The sequence below is a fragment of the Pseudophryne corroboree genome, chromosome 1 (genome assembly GCF_028390025.1).
Source record: "Pseudophryne corroboree isolate aPseCor3 chromosome 1, aPseCor3.hap2, whole genome shotgun sequence".
Lineage (NCBI taxonomy): Eukaryota > Metazoa > Chordata > Amphibia > Anura > Myobatrachidae > Pseudophryne > Pseudophryne corroboree.
The window spans coordinates 838,230,530-838,249,556 of NC_086444.1; the positions used below are offsets into that span (position 1 = coordinate 838,230,530).

The 19,027-nt window shown below is 46.0% G+C and overlaps 1 protein-coding gene across 9 annotated transcripts in view; it reads left to right on the forward strand.

Moving 5' to 3' along the window:
• The window catches only part of WDFY3 (WD repeat and FYVE domain containing 3), a 462,687-nt gene that overhangs the window by 285,178 nt on the left and 158,482 nt on the right, over positions 1–19,027 (forward strand). For all 9 annotated transcript variants that reach the window (XM_063919895.1, XM_063919894.1, XM_063919893.1 and 6 more), the window contains 4 exons: positions 4,770–4,984; positions 6,082–6,194; positions 16,453–16,684; positions 16,955–17,055. In XM_063919895.1, coding sequence (XP_063775965.1) covers positions 4,770–4,984; positions 6,082–6,194; positions 16,453–16,684; positions 16,955–17,055 — 661 coding nt within the window. The remainder of the gene's footprint in view (positions 1–4,769; positions 4,985–6,081; positions 6,195–16,452; positions 16,685–16,954; positions 17,056–19,027) is intronic.

The window sequence follows — 19,027 nt, forward strand, 5'->3', positions numbered from 1 at the left end:
GGCCTGGAGGAACGGGAGTTTCTTGTCTCTCTGGATAGAAAGGATGCTTCTCTCCATATCCCCATTTGGCCGCTTCACCAGGCTTACCAGCGGTTTGCCCTGCTGAACGATCACTACCAAGTCCAGGCCCTACCCTTCGGCCTATCCACATCCCCGAGCGTATTCACCAAGGTGATGGCGGAGATGTTGTTCCAACTCCGGGTCCAGAGTGTCAATATTGTCTCTTATCTGGACGATCTCTTGATAAAGGCAAGATTCAGGTAGCTTTTATTGCTCCATATAGACCGCATTATCCAACTTCTGTCACACCATGGGTGGATCCTCAATTTACAGAAGTCCCACTTGGAGCCAACCCAGTACCTCCTGTTCCTGGGAATGTGGCTGGATACTGTGGCCCAGAAATTGTTCCTCCCAGAGGACAGAGCAAAAACACTTCAGGAGTTGGTACGACTAGTTCTACGGCCTACTCTGATATCCATTCATCTTTGCATAAAGTTGTTGGTAAAGATGTTAGCCTCCTATGAAGCCATTCAATATGAAAGGTTCCATGCCAGAAATTTTCAATTGGATCTCCTGAGCAAGTGGTCCGGATCGCATCTTCAAATACACCGGAAAATTCGGCTGTCCCCTCAGGCCAGGATCTCCCTCCTGTGGTGGCTACAGTCCTCCAACCTACTGGAAGGTCGTGGTTTTGGGATTCAGGATTGGATCCTCCTTACGACAGATGCGAGTCTGTGAGGATGTGGAGCTGTCACCCAAGGGGCTCAGTTCCAGGGCAGATGGTCGACCCACGAAGCCCTTCTTCCAATCAACGTTCTAGAACTTTGGGCGATCTACAATGCTCTGCTTCTGGCCTCTCCTCTGCTCAGGAATTGGGCGATCCAAGTTCAGTCGGTCAACGCCACGGCAGTGGCTTACATAAATCGACAAGGAGGGACAAAAAGCAGAGCCTGCATGCGAGAGGTGTCAAAAATACTCCTCTGGACAGAAAGAAACGCAAAAGCGATGTCCGCCATCTTCATTCCGGGGGTGGACAACTGGGAAGCGGACTTCCTCAGTCGCCACGATCTCCACCCGGGAGAGTGGGGTCTCCACCAACAGGTTTTTCAACAGATCATCGACTTGTGGGGCTGCCCACAGATAGACATGATGGCTTCTCGACTCAACAAGATTCTTCGCTGGTATTGCTCAAGAACCAGGGACCCTCAGGCGAGGGCAATAGATGCCATGACATCTCCTTAGCCTTATCAGTTGGTCTACCGGTTTCCTCCGATTCTGTTGTTCCCGAGGGTGCTCAAACGAATCAGGAATCAAAGAGTCCAGGCAATTGTGATTGCCCCAGATTGGCCTCGGAGGGCGTGGTATGCAGATCTTCTGTACATGTCCGTGACAGACCCTTGGCCTTTGCCACTGAGAAAAGATCTTCTGCAACAGGGACCGTTCGTCTACCCGGACTTATGGCAACTTCGTTTGATGGCTTGGAAGTTGAGTGGAGCATCTTAGCTCACAAAGGCCTTTCCAAGAAGGTTATTGCAACCATAGTTCAGGCCAGAAAACCTGTAACGTCAAAACACTACCATCATATCTGGAGGAAATATGTCTCCTGGTGCGAGGAACGCACATATCCAACTGCAGAGTACCACTTAGGGCGTCTCTTACGTTTCCTGCAGGCTGGTGTGGATAAGGGCTTACGTCTGGGTTCCATTAAGGTCCAGATTTCAGCTCTCTCAATTTTCTTCCAAAAGAAGTTGACAGTGTTGCCAGAAGTTCAGACCTTCTTGCAGGGAGTTCTCCACATACAACCTCCATTTGTGCCGCCCACGGCACCCTGGGACTTGAATGTGGTGTTGAATTTCTATAGTCCTCCTGGTTTGAACCTTTGATGACGGTAAAAGACAAGTACCTCACGTGGAAGATGGTGATGTTACTTGCCCTGGCTTCTGCTAGGTGTGTCTCAGAATTGGGGGCCTTATCGTATAAAAGTCCCTACTTGGTTTTTACAAGGACAGAGCCAAAGGTTGTCTCTGCATTCCAGTTGAATCAACCGATTGTAGTCCCGTCAAGTTCTGGTAATTTGATCCTCTGGAGTCGTTAGATGCCGTGTGGGCCTTGTAGATCTATGTCAAGAGAACGGCTCAGATCAGAAAGACTGATTCCTTGTTCGTGCGGTATGATGCACAGACAAAGGGTTGCCCTGCTTCTAAGCAGTCCATTACTCGTTGGATTAGGTTGACTATCCAACAGGCCTACAGTATGTGTCGGCAGCCTTGCCCGTTCCATAGTCTCTGAAGGCCCACTCTACAAAATCGGTGGGGTCTTCCTGGGTGGCTCCCCGTAGGGTGTCTGCCTATGCCGAGCTGCTCCCTGGTCGGGGAAGAACACATTTGTGAAGTTCTACAAGTTGGATACCCTGGCCAAAGAGGATACCCAGTTTGGGCTGGGGGTACTGCAGGCTTCTCCGCACGTTCCCGCCCGTTCTGGATGCTTTAGGACGTCCCCATCGTATTAAGTGAATCCCAGTATCCCTTATGTATGCCAGAGATAATGGGATTTTAATACCTACCGGTAAATCCCTTTCTCATAGTCCATAAGGGATACTTGGTGCGTTGACGTCTCTGCAGGTCTTTCTTTTTCAAAAGTTACCTGTTCAGCTGATGCTGTTTTGTTCCAGCCTTGCTGGTTGTTTTATGTTATGGTGTGCTGGTGTGTGAATCTCACCACTCATTGTTGTTATGTTCCTTCTCTCAAGTATGTCCTTTCTCCTTCGGGCACTATTTCACTTATAACTGCCAGTGGGAGGGGGCATAGAGGGGGGGAGCCAGCACACCCAATTGAAGACATTTAAAGTGCGCTGGCTCCTTTGGACCCCTTCTATACCCCATTGTATTAAGTGAACCTCAGTATCCCTTATGGACTATGAGAAAGGGATTTACCGGTAGGTATTAAAATCCTGTTTTTCCTTATTGTTGGTATAGAGAGATAGCATAAATGTATGATCTATGCAGATCTGGATTAAGGCATTGATGGGCTTGAGACACGTAAGACTGGGGATCTCTGTATTTTTAATATGTATCCAAATCCAACAGGGCAGCAGTTCCATTAACTATTACTGTGTTCACAAATCGGATCCGTCATCCATGTCTATCTGAGTGTAACAGATGTTGAAAAATCAAGCATATTTGGTCCTAAGGTTGGCTGGCAACTTTTAGCTTGGGGCAGAGTCCACCCAAGTGGCTCATTGTGTGTAGCCAAAAAAGGCATGATCCTCTCCATTCTACCTGGACATGAATATATACATCACAACTAAGAGTAATGAAATATATCAATCTAAATAAATATCTGTCAGTGTTTCCTGAATGAACATAGGGGGGGATGTATTATTACTGTGTGTAAAGATACTAAAGTGTCTGAGCAGGGTTGATTACCACCTGGTTGTATTAAAAACACATTTGCCAAAGAGGTAGAGTGTTAACTCCCTTCCTTTGCAGACTGCACTCTACCTCTTTTGTGTGCTACTTTGACCGGTGCTTGCAGGCAGTCTGCACATGTGTTGGTCAAAAGTTCCCAACGGCACCCGCGGCTGTTAATCATACTTGAGTTGTAAGGTTCTTTGACTGGGACCTCCATCATTCAGATCACTTCTTTGCATTCATACATCCAGGGAACCGGTAATTGCAGCACATAACGTACGTAGTCACCGGAAATACAACTAACACCTCTTCTTACATTTCCCCCCCCATAGTCTGATTGGTTCAGTCCCTCAGTTTATTCTAGGTCAGTGTTATCAGACCAATACAGGACCTAGTATGCAATGTTCTCCGCATATACTGATCCAAGTAAGTACCTGGGAACCTACAGTCATCCTGAATGTAACTGAGGTGACACTAGGTGACACAACCAGCAGCAGAACCCTATATTCATAGTGATTAGAGAGTGTCTGTGTGTGCAGGGACAGTAACCAGGAACATGCAGTCATCCTGAATGTAACAGAGAAGGTATCTGAGTGCAGGGTCCTCATTGCTTGCAGAGACTGCAGGGTCCCTCTTGCCATGTTGTCAGTCACCCTGTGATCACATAAGTGGGCCGCTGCTTTGACATTTCCCTTTCATGCCCATCCAGAATAATTTCCTTGCCCTCTGACAAATCAGTTCACACACCCCAAGATCAATTCATGACCGTCTGCCCAGATCAAGTCATGCCTACCTTTGATCACTTCATGCTCTTTATTCACCCCTACTTCAAGTCTATTCATGTACCTCCACCACTCAATGAATTACCCTTGATGTTAATACACTTCCACTGCACACTCCAGTCCTAACAATTTCTCCTCCTCCATTAAATTCTACATCTCCCACTACATTGTCTCTCACACACACACAAGGTCTGACAAACACACAAAGCGCAGACAGGTATACAATATTGTGTCCCCCCTCTCTCATTCCTTACAGCCTGAGCAGTAGTCACACTGGGAAGTGCAGAAGCTCTGCCATTTCTTACCTCCATGGTGTCTGCAGGACTGTGCTGCGTTGCCCCACCCTGCTGCTCCCTCTCATCTACATCTCAGCAGCTGAAATATTGGTCCAATAGTGAAAGGGGCCTGGGACACGTGCCCTCCATGCCCCCTTAATCTGAATGCGCATTTGCATGCCTCTATACTAGTTTACATATAACACATAAAGTGTAAATTCCAAAGCATCCTCATATACAGTAAACTCAGCTTAGAACACTTCTGTTGTCACAACTCTTTGTTTTACCCTTTATCTCTGCAGCATGCCTTAGATCTTCAGTTGGCAATTGCAAACATCTTGCAATCACTGGTGCACACAGAGAGAAATCAGCAGGTTATGTGCGAGGCAGGACTGCATGCACGACTGTTACACCGTTGCAGTGCTGCCCTGGCTGACGAGGACCATGCATTACACCCTCCACTACAGCGGATGTTTGAAAGGCTGGCATCTCAAGCGCTGGAGCCCATAGTACTGAGGTATATAATGCTACTAAATATACAACTATATCTAGTTATTACGCATTTGTGGGTTGAATTTTTTTTACCATATCTACCTACAGTATAAGGTTTTTATTATAGAAAACTTTTACCTGCCACAAAAGATGTATTAATCCAAAACATTAAATAGAAATTCATGGTGATTTAGAAATACGTTCTAGAGATTTTCAAACATTAATGGACAGGTAGTAAGGGCACAAAAAAAAACAATGGAAGTCCATCAGTGTGACCACTAAAGTCAAATGGGGGGATCTGGTCAGGATCTTGGCAGTTGGGATCCTGACCATCAGAAGACTGACAGCAGAATCCCGATGGTCAGAATCATGTCAGATCCCACCGGTAGGTAGTGGGGTTAGGCTCTCGGGGTTGTGTTAGGGTTAGGCTGCGGGCGTGGGGGAGTTAAGGGTTAGACTGTGTATATGTGGTGGTGGTGGGGTGGGTTAGGGTTAGGCTGTAAGAGTGGATGGTAAGGGATAGGGGTAAAATACATACCAGGGTCTGTTGGAATTCTGTCCATCGGGATTCCACTGTTGGTCTTCTGACTGTCTGTTTCCCAACACCCAGGAATTCGTACCCAGTCCTCTAATAGATATGGACCTCAAGTAACAGGCCTGATTTAGAAAGAACAGGTCTTGTGTATAAATTATCTGTTAATGCACACAGGGAATCCAGTCAGGTTAGGTTTAGGCTGCAGCAGGGGTGGGGTGGGGGGGTCGGGGGGGATTAGGGTTAGGGAGCCAGTACCTTCCCTTGTTGGGATTCAGATCATCAGGATGCCACGGTCGGTATTCTGACCGACGTCATCCCAACTGCCGGCAAATCATTCCCAACCCATGCATACAATATAATGCAAACTTTTTTTTTAGTGATTTAATAGAGAGTCACGATAATTACTACTATCCACAAAGACCTACACTTTACTTCCACGAAATGCCTTACGGTTTCTCACTATGTTTAATGTCATTTTTGTACGAATATGAATTCCCACTGTGTGTTAGATTTGAGTCTTTAGTTAGCATAGACTTCACTTATGATTCTAGTTATTTGTTTAATAACCTATTTCTTTCTGCCATCAGAGAATTTCTTCGCCTTGGAAATCCTTTGAACTGCGCAGCATGGGATAAGCGCTTATTGAAACAGTACAGAGTACACAAGCCCAGTTCTCTCAGTTATGAGCCAGAAATGAGAAGTAAGTTTTGCTAAACATTTTACAGTGAAGGTTTAATGAAACTGCTGTCTTGATATAAATTACATTATGAAAAGATCTAATTTTTCTCATGTCACTGAATACGTCTGCAAACATTTAATTGCATAGTGATATTGTTGCATTATAATAAAGAGAGTTGGTGATGTAGCCTGGGGCTCTGCGAGTCTTGATTCAACATACTCAAAAATTAGTATTGCTTATATGATCTTGACAAGCAGTAAATAAGCTTTGGATGAGGGATCAACTTATTCCAATTATTTTGTAGAAAATGTTGAGTTGTCTCTTACAAAACTGTTGTTTTGATGGAACTCAATTCAATACAGTGGTGGTGTAGTGCCACAGTAAACTGTAACTTGTGCAGCCACACATCTCACTGAATTGAATTCTCCCTTAGAATGGGCCCAATTCAGACCTGATCGCTGGTGAGCTTTTTCGCACAGCGGTTGATTATCGAACTACTGCACATGTGTATACACCGCAATGCGCAGGTGCGTCTCCAAACAGCGACAGGATGGTGCGAAAATTTTGATCGCACAAGTGTTCGCAAGGTGCTTGACAGGAAAAGGACATTTGGGGGTGGTAACTGCCCGTTTTCTGGGAGTGTCAGGGAAAATGCAGGCGTTCCCAAGTGTTTTCAGGGAGGGTGTGTGACATCCGCTACGGCCCCGATCAGCCTGTTTTATTCGCACTGGAGGAGTAATTATTGAGCTACGCACAGACTGCACAGAATGGGAAAAGCATTCAATGATGAGTGTGTTGTGAACGGTTTTGTAGCTGTCCGCTGACTGAGGGGAATTTGTGCACAGCGTACACATGCAATCGCACACTCCCCCTGTACAGCGACTATCTGATCGCAGGACAGTGTAATATGCAGCACAGCGATCAGGTCTGAATTAGGCACAATAATAGGCTTGCTTTGTATATCCGTATATATAAAAAATACAGTAGGCATCGCTGTGCAGTACAAGTTTAGAATCATTTCAGCAATAACCAGGTCTGAAAAAATCGTTTGGAATGAATAATCATTTGTTTGACAGTTCCAGGAGCCCATAGCACTGCTTGTGATTGAAAATTTTATAAGAAATTGCAGATGAAGCAGACTTTATTGCAGTGAATGACAGTCCATTAGTGTTTGCCCTCAATTAATGCAACCATCCTGAGCTATTCACAGCTAAATAAGAAGCAATATACCATAAAATACCAGTTTATCAACTTGATCCTTAGCCATGGTGCGCCAGACACTGCAATAAACCCTGCTCCATCTGTATGTTAAATTTGTAGATCTTTTAAACATGCACTGCCTGTGTTTTGCTATCCTCCTCTCCTTTAGACTGCTTATTTGCCTTAGAGCGTGCAAAGTTTAAATAACCTACATTTTAGCCTGACAGTTCCAAAATGACATTGTCGTAGATAAGATAGAAATGCAATCTGTTCAATTATCTGCATTCCTGAGTCTAGCCACACAAATGGGCTTACATTTCCTACATGCGGTGCTGACATATTAGTAATGTCGACATCAGAAGCTGTGTCCTGAGTCTCTCCATTCAGCATTGCTCATATGACGTTCTACTGCTGCTCTGCCATTCATTCAATGTGTTTATTGGTTCATTTCCTGATAAAGACAAGTCCCATAGTACTGTATTTCCTGTGGCAAAATGTACTTCTCAAATAACATTTTTATTTTTAAATGTTTTTTTAAATTGCCTTATAATAAGACTAAAATTGAAATAATGTAGAATAGGAAAATTAATGCTGTGGTTGTGATTATGTTATACCCCTTTTAGACCACCTTGACGTTCTGTTTGCCAAAGAAGAGCTGAATACATTTATTCACACGCATAAATCACATTATTTAAAACACACAGCCAGTGTATATTTCTCTTACGTCCTAGAGGATGCTGGGGTCCACATTAGTACCATGGGGTATAGATGGGTCCACTAGGAGCCTTGGGCACTTGGGAAATCAATAGTGTGCGCTGGCTCCTCCCTCTAAGCCCTTCCTACCAGACTCAGTTTAGAAAATGTGCCCAAGGGAGCCGGTCACGCTTAGGGTAGCTCCTGAAAAGTTTTTTGCATTTATTTTCTATTTTTTGTTTTCAGGCAGGTCTGGTTGGCACTAGACTGCCTGCTTCGTTGGACTTAGGGGAGGGGAATGGCCCAACCTCCTTAGTGTTAATGGTCCCGTTCCCCGCTGACAGGACACTGAGCTCCTGAGGGTCCTATTTGCAAGCCCCACCACGGCGAGTGTACAGACCCGCAGCACGCCGCCTCCTCTAACAGAGCCAGAAGTAAAAAGAGTGGTGAGTAGGTGGCCAGTATCCTGGTTAGCGGGTCACCGGTTGTAATGGTAGCACAAGGGTAGGGGCGCAGCGCTGACAAGTAGGCTGTGGCTCCAGGCTTCAGAAACATGCAGGGTGCTGCGTGGTCCGCTGTGAGGGGCGAGCTGAAGCCATAACTATTAATACCCACACTGGCAGTTCATCTTACAGGGATTTTAACCCACTGTAGAGCAGAAATATTACCTCAGCCAGTATAAAAAAGCGGGAAGACCGTGCGCCATTAAGGGGGCGGGACTTCACTATGAGCGAATGCAGCCGCTCACAAGCGCAATTTTCCCTCCGCAGCTATACACAGGCTGGCAGGAAAGAGCTGCTCCTCCACAAAGACTCCAGATCACCTCAGCGGTACCAGGGGGTCATAGTAAGGGGGTGTGTGTGTGTGTGGGGGGGGGGGGGGGGTGGCGCGCAATAATAGTATACTAAGCCCCTATTAAGGGTGCTCAGTTTACGACCCAGCTAAACTTGGAAATTAGCTATAGGGGCGCGGTGTGGCTGACTCCATCATACTCTGTGTCTCCCTAGGGGGCTCTGTGTGGGATAACTGTGCTTTTAACATATTGCCCTGTGTGTGTGTATGTGGGTTCTTTCACATTTTACTATGTCTAAGGAGTGTGTCACATGCACGGCAGAGTGTTTTTCTCACTCAGGGGGATCACTGCAGTGTACTCAGGATAGTACACATTCTCATGCTAGTGGATCTGAACCTGTATGGTTAGATTAATTGAAAGGGATGATCTCGAATATTTCCCATAAATTATCCCAAAGTGAGAAGGAGACGCAATACTTAAGACAGTCGGTAGATGACCTGATGAATAGAGATTCAGTGGCCATTCCGGCGTTTCAGACCCCTGCCATTTGTCCACAAAAGCTTACACTGGCCCACATCCTACAGACTGATACTGATGATGATGTATCAGACGTTGAGGAGGGTGAGGTGGACTTGGGAGGGGGGGGGGGGGATACAGCTTTGTCACAGGGAATACAGGCCCTGATAGAAGCTATTAGAGATGTCCTGCACATTCATGACAAATCGACAGATGATGATGAGGAATCTTATTTTAATGTAAAAAAAGAAATCCTCTGCTACTTTCCCTGCATCTAAGAAATTCAATTCCCTATTTGAAGAAACTTGGGTTAATCCTGACAAGACGTTTCAGATCCCTAAAAGGTTACTGACATCCTTCCCTTTTCCTCAGGACGATATGAGAAAATGGGAAAACCCACCGATTGTTGACACATCGGTATCTAGATTGTCCCGTAAGAGAGTCTTACCGGTCCCAGGGGCAACCTCCTTAAAGAATGCGGCTGACCGCAAGATTGAGACCACTCTCAAGTCTGTATACACAGCTGCGGGGGTGGCCCAGAGACCCACTATAGCATGAGCTTGGAACACTAGGGGCCATTGCAAAATGGTCGAGTAACCTAATTGAGGGGTTAGATTTCTTACCAAAAGGTGAGATACTTTTACTCCTGCACTATATACAGGACTCTGCAAATTTTATCGCGGAAGCCATAAAAGAAATCTGATTGCTCAATGCACACACCACGGCCATGGCAGTGTATGCACGCATGGGCCTATGGCTACATCAGTGGACTGCGGATGCGGATTCCAGAAAAGGTGGGAAGCCTACCTTTCACAGGCGAGGCCCTATTTGGTGATGAACTGGATACGTGGATATCCAAGGTTACCGCGTGCAAGTCTACATAGCTTCCTTCCGCAGCCCCCCCTGCTAGGAAGGCCTATTCTGCTCCGACTCTGCAGTCCGTTCGGACAACAAAATTAAAAAATAAAGCCAAGGGTTCTTCTATACAGCCTTCAAAGGCAATAGAGGTAAACCCAGATAACAAGCAACTGCAGGTTCACAGGAACAGAACTCTGGTTCTGCTTCCTCAAAGCAGATTACAGTCACGTATGGGCGACATCATGCCAGGATCCCTGGGTCAAAGAGCTCATCGCCCAGGGATACAGACTGGAGTTTCAGGACCTCCCACCTCACAGATTCTTCAAGTCAGGCTTACCAGCTTCTCAGGAGGCAAGTATAAATTTACAGGATGTAATTCAAAAACTGATACAGACTCAGGTCATTGTTCCAGTTCCACCTCAACTACGGAACAGAGGGTATTATTCCAACCTGTTTGTGGTACCGAAACCGGACGGTTCGGTGAGACACATTTTAAACCTCAAGTCATTGAACCCATATTTACCGGTGTTCAACTTCAAGATGGGATCTCTGAGAGCGGTGATCTTGAGTCTGGAGGAAGGGGAATTCTTGGTGTCTCTGGATATCAAGGATGCATACATTCATATCCCGATCTTGCCGCCTCATCAGGCTTGTCTCAGGTTTGCCTTACAGGACTGTCACTACCAGTTCCAGGCTCTGCCTTTTGGCCTCTCCACGGCTCCGAGGTTGTTCACCAAGGTAATGGCGGAGATGAAGTTCCTCCTCCGCAAACGGGGAGTGAACATAATTCCGTACCTGGATGATCTGCTTATAAAGGCACCATCCAGGGAGCGGTTGTTGGACAGCATTGCCCTCTCAACTCAGCTTCTCCGGGATCACGGGTGGATTATGAACCTACCGAAATCTGGTGGATAATACTGGATATGGCAGTACAGAAGGTATTCCTTCCATTGGAGAAGGCAGTGGTGATCCAGTCGATGGTGTGGGAAATTCTCAAACCAACCCGGATATCGGTGCATATCTGCATTCGTCTTCTGGGAAAGATGGTAGCCGCTTACGAGGCACTGCAGTACGGAAGGTTTCATGCCAGACCCTTCCAGCTGGACCTGTTGGACAAATGGTCCGCATCGCATCTCCACATACAACAGAGGATTCGTCTGTCGCCAAAAGCCAGGATTTCTCTGCTGTGGTGGCTCCAGATTTCTCACCTGACCAAGGGCCGGAGGTTCGGGATTCAAAATTGGATTCTGTTAACCACAGACGCAAGCTTCAGAGGTTGGGGAGCAGTCACCCAGGGGGAACACTTCCAAGTAAAATGGTCAAGTCAGGAAACTATTCTTCCAATCATCATTCTGGAACTAAGGGCCATATAAAACGCCCTTCTACAGGCAGCACATCTTCTTCAAGATCAGGCAATCCAGGTTCAGTAGGACAATGTGATGGCGGTGGAATTTCAACTGGGTCGGTTTCTGCTTTTTCTGCAGTCTGGCGTGGATGTGGGCCTACACCTGGGCTCCATAAAAGTACAGATTTCGGCCTTGTCCATTTTCTCCCAAACACAGATGGCTTTCCTCCGTTAGGATCAGACGTTCTTGAAAGGTGTTCTGCACATCCAGCCGCCCTTTGTGCCTCCCACGGCACCTTTGGATCTCAACGTGGTGTTGCAGTTTCTACAATCTGAATGGTTTGAGCCTTTACAGGAGGTTGATGTAAAGTTTCTTACGTGGAAGACCGTTACATTGCTGGCCTTGGCTTTGGCAAGACGTGTGTCGGAATTGGGGGCGTTGTCTCACAAGAGCCCCTATTTGATATTTCATGAAGAGAGAAGCTGAACACAGAACTCATCAGCAATTTCTTCCAAAGGTGGTGTCTGCATTTCACATCAACCAGCCTATTGTGGTTCCGGTGCTTACTGACACCTCTTCCACTTCAAAGTCCCTGGATTTTGTGCGGGCTTTGAAAATCTATGTCAAACGGACAGCTCGTCACAGAAAATCGGACTCGCTGTTTGTACTCTATTATCCCAATAAAATTGGGTGTCCTGCTTCAAAGCAGTCTATTGCTCGCTGGATCAGGCTTACTATCCAGCATGCTTACTCTACGACAAGTTTGCCGGTTCCTAGATCTGTACAAGCCCACTCTACTAGGTCGGTGGGTTCTTCCTGGGTGGCTCGGCCTTACAGCTCTGCCGAGCATCTACTTGGTCTGGTTCGAACACGTTTGCTAAGTTCGATACTTTGGCCTCTGAGGACCTTCAGTTTGGTCAGTCGGTTCTGCAGGGACCTCAGCACTCTCCCACCCGATTTGGGAGCTTTGGTACATCCCCATGGTACGAATGTGGACCCCAGTATCCTATAGGACGTAAGAGAAAATAGGATTTTAATTACCTACTGGTAAGTCCTTTTCTCGTAGTCCGTAGAGGATACTGTGCGCCCGCCCAGTGCTTCGTTCTTCCTGCACTGTTACTTGGTTAAGTAATGTTGGTTCGGCCGTTGCTGTTCCTGTTTCAAGTTTGATTAGCTTGGCTTTCCTCTTGTTGTGTGTGCTGGTTCAGAATCTCACCACTATCCTTAACTATCCTTCTCTCAAGGTATGTCCGTCTCCTCGGGCACAGTTTCTAGACTGGTAGGAGGGGCATAGAGGGAGGAGCCAGTGCACATTATTGATTTCTTAAAGTGCCTAAGGCTCCTAGTGGACCCGTCTATACCCCTTGGTACTAATGTGGACCCCAATATCCTCTATGGACTACGAGACAAGAATTTACTGGTAGGTAATTAAAATCCTATTATTTCTAAACATCAATAACTAATACTCCATTAAAAGGCCGTATACAGATGTGTCCTCTTCTAACTTTGATTCATGTGCTACAAGCCGCGTTACACATAACGTGTGAGTGCCATGTGACTCAGTACCGCTGAACATCTTTTTTGTGTCTTTTGCCGTATTTGACGCAATGTAATGCAATAGGACACACAAGCAGCTTCTGCTAATTAAAATGATATGCGGCATGCCTATATTCTGTGTGTTACTGCGACTGTATTTGCATACTAAATGCTATGCTGCAGTCTTGTAGTGGACAACACTAATGTTTTATTTCAGATGCAGATAGACCTGCTATTACACACAGACTATAGGCATGCCGCAAATCATTTTAATCAGCAGATGCTGCTAGTGCGTCTTATTACATTACATTGTGCCTAAGGCAAAATACACAAAAAAGATGATCAGCGCTACCGAGTCCCGTCGCGGTATGGCGCAACTTGAAGGGCTGTTTAGAGTGACTGCAGGGGACACATCTGTAATAGGCAGAAAATCGGACTAAAAACTTCCTTTCTATCATATAGCTGCCAGAAAAAGAGATTCCGTCTCTTAACAATCCGTATAATTATGGGATCTGGTCAGAATCCTAACTGTCGAAATACAGACGCCGGAATCCCAACTCTGATCAGAGTGCCGGCGCCAGGATCCCAAATGAGATCACAATGCTGGCGCTGGCATCCTGAAAGCTGTGATCCCGATCGAGTGACTGCCGGGCAGCCGGAGAGGGATTCTATACAGCGGGGTGCCACGGTCCATATTCTGACTGTCGGCATCCCGACCGCTGGCATTTCAGCCCCAGCCAACCCCATTTTAGTTGGTTAGTATAATGCCATGCAGTGATCACTTGTCAGATAAGCCTCTTTAGAGCAGTTTAGAAGCGGTCTATTACTCAATAAAGATGGATACTCCCTTAGAAATTTGAAACAAATTGGAAAGTCATTGATGCAATGTTTCATGCAGTGTATCCATTAGTGATTGGTCTACTTACTCACACTACTTATGGCCCGTACACACTGGCCGATATATCGGCCAGTCTATTGAACAGCCGATACATCGCGGGTCCGTTGGCCAGTGTGTACGGGCGATATGTCAGTGAACTCCGTGATTCCCAGACATATCGCATCGACCCTGCAGCACAGCCGACGGCCAATATATCTACCGTTGTATTGGCGCATCGCTGTGTGTGTATGGGCAGTCAGCCGACTGCCCGTACACATGCTTAGTCGGTCGGTGGTTATTGACAGTTGAACTGGGTAAGCGGGCGTGTTCATGACGTCAGTCCCCGACGGATCGGGCTGTGTGTATGCACAGCATACTCTCCGATCCGTCCATAGATATATCTACAGATCAATTGATCTGCAGATATATCTATCCGTGTGTACCCACCTTAAGACAGCTGTTTAAGCACCAAAGAACTGTTAGGGGGAATTCAATTGTTGTCTGATTCACCCAGCCAAATCTGCGTGACACCCACCGCCCTTTACTCTCACTGAAAAATGTTCAGTACCCCATAGGGTAGTGAGCACCTTTGAGCAAATAGGGGAGCGAATCGGCCGGGCAAATGGTGCGAGTTGATCTGCTGTTGCCGACATTTCAATGCCACGGTAATTTGCCCCCTTCACCGGCAATTGAATCCAGGCAAGTTAGAATGTGTCAATGATCCTTATTCGTACTTGTAAGCTAACCCGATGGTTAGTGTACAAGACCGATGGTGGGGACACTGCGCATGTTCAGAACGGGTCCTACGTCCTCGCACACAGTGCCCCCTAAACCCCAGCCTGATTCACAGGCTGCATGCATTTGGGGCAGCAAAGGGGAGGCGACCGACTCCGTTCCACAAACTGGAGAAGTGCTGCCTCTGTTTTGTGGGAATGCCGAGGTCAATGTCTGCATCTGGTGAGGCAGATTTACTGACCTCGTCTGCGGACCTGAGACTGCCAACCTGAAGGTTACTCAGATGACCGATGATCAGGCAGTGTAATCCGATGGTTCGCCTTGAGACGCACCAGCGGATCACTGAAGCAGTCAGGAGGTGTATATTTACACCAGATGCCTCCAACTGCATTTGCATATGAGCTGTATGGTATTGCATGGAATAGTGTACAATTCTGAATCAGTCCCTATATTATCAGAATGACCACTTTCCTTCAGCTGCTACTCTGTTCCCATAAATGTAGCTTGTGCACTTAGTAGAGGATATTATCTCCCCAGCCAGGATTGGCTTACTGTGCAATAAGGAAAGGTTGCTTCTTCAGAAGCTGCTGATAACAGCAATTAAAGGCGGAGAAACACATTAAGAGATTGCAGATCTGGTGGTAACTATTGCTTCACATGAATACCAGCTCCGATGTGGTTGCTCCTGTATTGCATATGGGAATGTCTGCATGTTTGCAGTATTATACTCATTTCTGAGGTACACCAGCCTATTATCCTTATGTTTGATTTCATAGCTGACTGCATCAGTATGCACTTGTGCAGATCCGACTGAAAACGAGTGCATGTATGTGCAATTCGCTGTAGCCCGTAATTCCTTTGCCAAACCCTCTCTGAAGTTAACCTAGGAAAAAGCTGTAGCAGAGCTCTGGACTTTGCATTATCCAATGCTGAGTGTGCTTGGTTGTGGAGAAAGCGCTAAGAGAAAACGTGCTATATAGAAGATACTTGTGGAGAAAAAGTTTTCACACATCAAAATATCACAGTGTTAAAATTTACGGGTGTAGTATGGTATGCCGGCGGCCGGGCTCCCGGCGACCAGCATACCGGCGCCGGGAGCCCGACCCTCGGCATACCGACAGCGTGGCGAGCGCAACGGAGCCCCTTGCGGGCTCGCTGCGCTCACCACGCTGCGGGCACGGTGGCGCTACGCGTGCCACGCTATTTATTCTCCCTCTAGGGGGGGTCGTGGACCCCCACGAGGGAGAATGTGTGTCGGTATGCCGGGTGTCGGGATTCCGGCGCCGGTATACTGTGCGCCGGGATCCCGACATTCGGCATACTGAAGACCACCCAAAATTTACCAGCAATGCAGTAGACTAATGCCCTTATTTATCAATGAGTGATAAATTGCACCAGCCAATCGGCTCCTAACTTCCATGTCACAGGCTGTGTTTGAAAAATGACAGTTAGGAGGTGATTGGATGGTGCAATTTATCACTCACAGTGAAATTTATCACTCATTGATAAATAAGGGCATTAATGTATCAAAATGAGTTGCTTTATTCAGTGTGGGCCAGTGATCACGAGGAAGATGTTTTTGAACATTGCATATTGTTGCCATCTGGCTGAAATAATTACAATTTGGTGCCAATGTTATTCCTGGGTAGCAAGGGAACAGAGATAGGAAAGCTGTTATGTGTGTTTCCACTGCTCTGACAGATCTTTTTCCCTGGATGCACACAGGTAGCATGATCATGTCAACGGAGGGCCTGGGCTCTGACAGCGTGTTCTGTGTGGGAGAAGATAAACACTACCGGATAAGCCGGAGCTTGGTAAAGTCAGCAGAAGGAAGCACAGTGCCCCTTACCAGGGTAAAGTGCCTGGTTTCTATGACAACTCCACATGACATTAGGCTTCACGGATCATCAGTCACTCCTGCCTTTGTGGAATTTGACACTTCTCTAGAAGGCTTTGGGTAATATTTTTTTTACTTGCACATACTAATAATTAAACCACAACTGCCATATAAAATAATGTATTTTGGGGCCAGCAGATCTCATGGTCTTCCCTCTGTTCTTCAGTGGATCATTTTAATGCACCTATCACTGAAATGGTCATTTGAATATAGTACCATGAGAGACATGTTGTGACACTCGCTAAATTCTACGGTGTAGTTTGCAGAATTCCTGAACTGAAATCCTTAACAACACTAATGTCTTAGACTCATTTATGTTCTGTTTAATAGGTGTCTTTTCTTGCCAAGTTTGGCTCCTCACAATGCACCGAGCAGTAATGCAGTTACAACTGGGCTTTCTGATGGGGCAGTGCTCAGTGGCATTGGAACAGGTAAGGATATAATTGAATATGTTGTACTAATGAATAGAAAGACTGTTGCTCTGAATGTAATGATCCATTTTGACATACGCAGTACTGTAATTAAATTATGCTCTAAGTATACCAAGTAATTTAATTTCTCATTATTATATAAACAATCATTCTGGAAACCATGTCTCAGCTGTAAAAGTTCCTTTACTGATAGTACATTAAAAAATAAATTTTTATTTTGTTGAAAGGAGCATTTTCGGTGTCATTTTCAGGATGGCACTTTGGGCCTATTTCAGAGTTGGCTGCATCGCAGTTTGCCGTACATTAACAAACTATGCACGCACAGCAGCCACATCGCGGGTCGAAGAATGCATCCGCAACATGATTGAGCATTTACAGTGTAGCTGCGTGACCTCACACGCAGCCGCTCTGATATAAAAAAAATGGCGGCGGACCACCTGACAGCGTAGCCAGGTTACGCTGGTAGAGGTCAACCAACGCACATGCTGGGCGGACTTGCCTTGGCGGCCCCCAGCTTTTGAGGTGATGGACGCAGATCATGCTGCGTATATCTCTGATTAACCATCTTTGTCTAAACTCCCCTATACACTGCCCTTTTAGTGTTAATGGGGGTAATTCCGAGATGATCGCAGCATCAAATTTGTTAGCAGTTGGGCAAAACCATATGCAGTGCAGGGGGGGGGGGGGGGGGGGCAGATATAACATTTGCAGGAAGAGTTAGATTTGGGCAGGGGGTGTGTTCAAACTGAAATCTAAATTACAGTGTAAAAATAAAGCAGCCAGTATGTACCCTGCACAGAAACAAGATAACCCTCCCAAATCTAACACTCTCTGTACGTGTTATACCTGCCCCACCTGCAGTGCACATGGGGGGTAATTCCAAGTTGATCGCAGCAGGAAATTTTTTAGCAGTTGGTCAAAACCATGTGCTCTGCAGGGGGGGCAGATATAACATTTGCAGAGAGAGTTAGATTTGGGTGTGGTGAGTTCAATCTGCAATCTAAATTGCAGTGTAAAAAGAAAGCAGCCAGTATTTACCCTGCACAGAAACAAAATAACCCACCCAAATCTAACTCTCTCTGCAAATGTTATATCTGCCCCCCCTGCAGTGCACATGGTTTTGCCCAACTGCTAAAAAATTTCCTGCTGCGATCAACTTGGAATTACCCCCATGGTTTTGCCCAACTGCTAACAAATTTGCAACTCGAAATTACCCCCAATGTGCGCTCACGCTGGTATGTTAGCACCAATATTCCAGGTCAGCAGTGTGTCTTTCTAATGTGTACACACATGTGAATTCTCCATAAGTAGGACATGAGCAACATCTGGTAATGGGACTCCAGTAAATAAAGTCCTGATGAGCAGAGTGAAAACACACCTTAGTTACATTGAACAGGACTTTCAGTCTGGGCATAGTCCTGCTTAACACGTGATAACACAGAACACATATGTTATTCATGTGTTCAGCATCAAAAGAAAGGCAGAGGGAAGTGAACAAAGAGGAGAGTGATAAAGGGGAAAGATTGCTATGGACCCAAAATTAAAACAGTGAGGCTGAAAAAGAAGGGGAAGGGGGTGAGATAATGGAAAACAGGAGGCTTAACGAAACATGTGACATACTGTAACTGAAACCAGGTTGGTGGGTATAATGCATCTCTATGGAACAAAGTTCATACAGTCATATCTTTTTTCAATTGTCTCATTTGATGGTAAAGTGTGCTCCTACTACTGTTCTCAGGATATTGGCTGTAATTATTTTTTATTCTCCAGTATATACTGTAGTCCCTGCACAACTAGCTGCTAACCTGCCACAGCAGGGGTGATACATTGGGACCTATAGGGATCCTGGACACAATATCTCTGGGATAATGCTAGACAGATTGGGGTTGTTTTATTTACACAAATATAAAAAAAAGTTCAGCCTCTAATTTTATGTGCTGGAGATTTATGCTGCCATCTACTAAGTAAATAT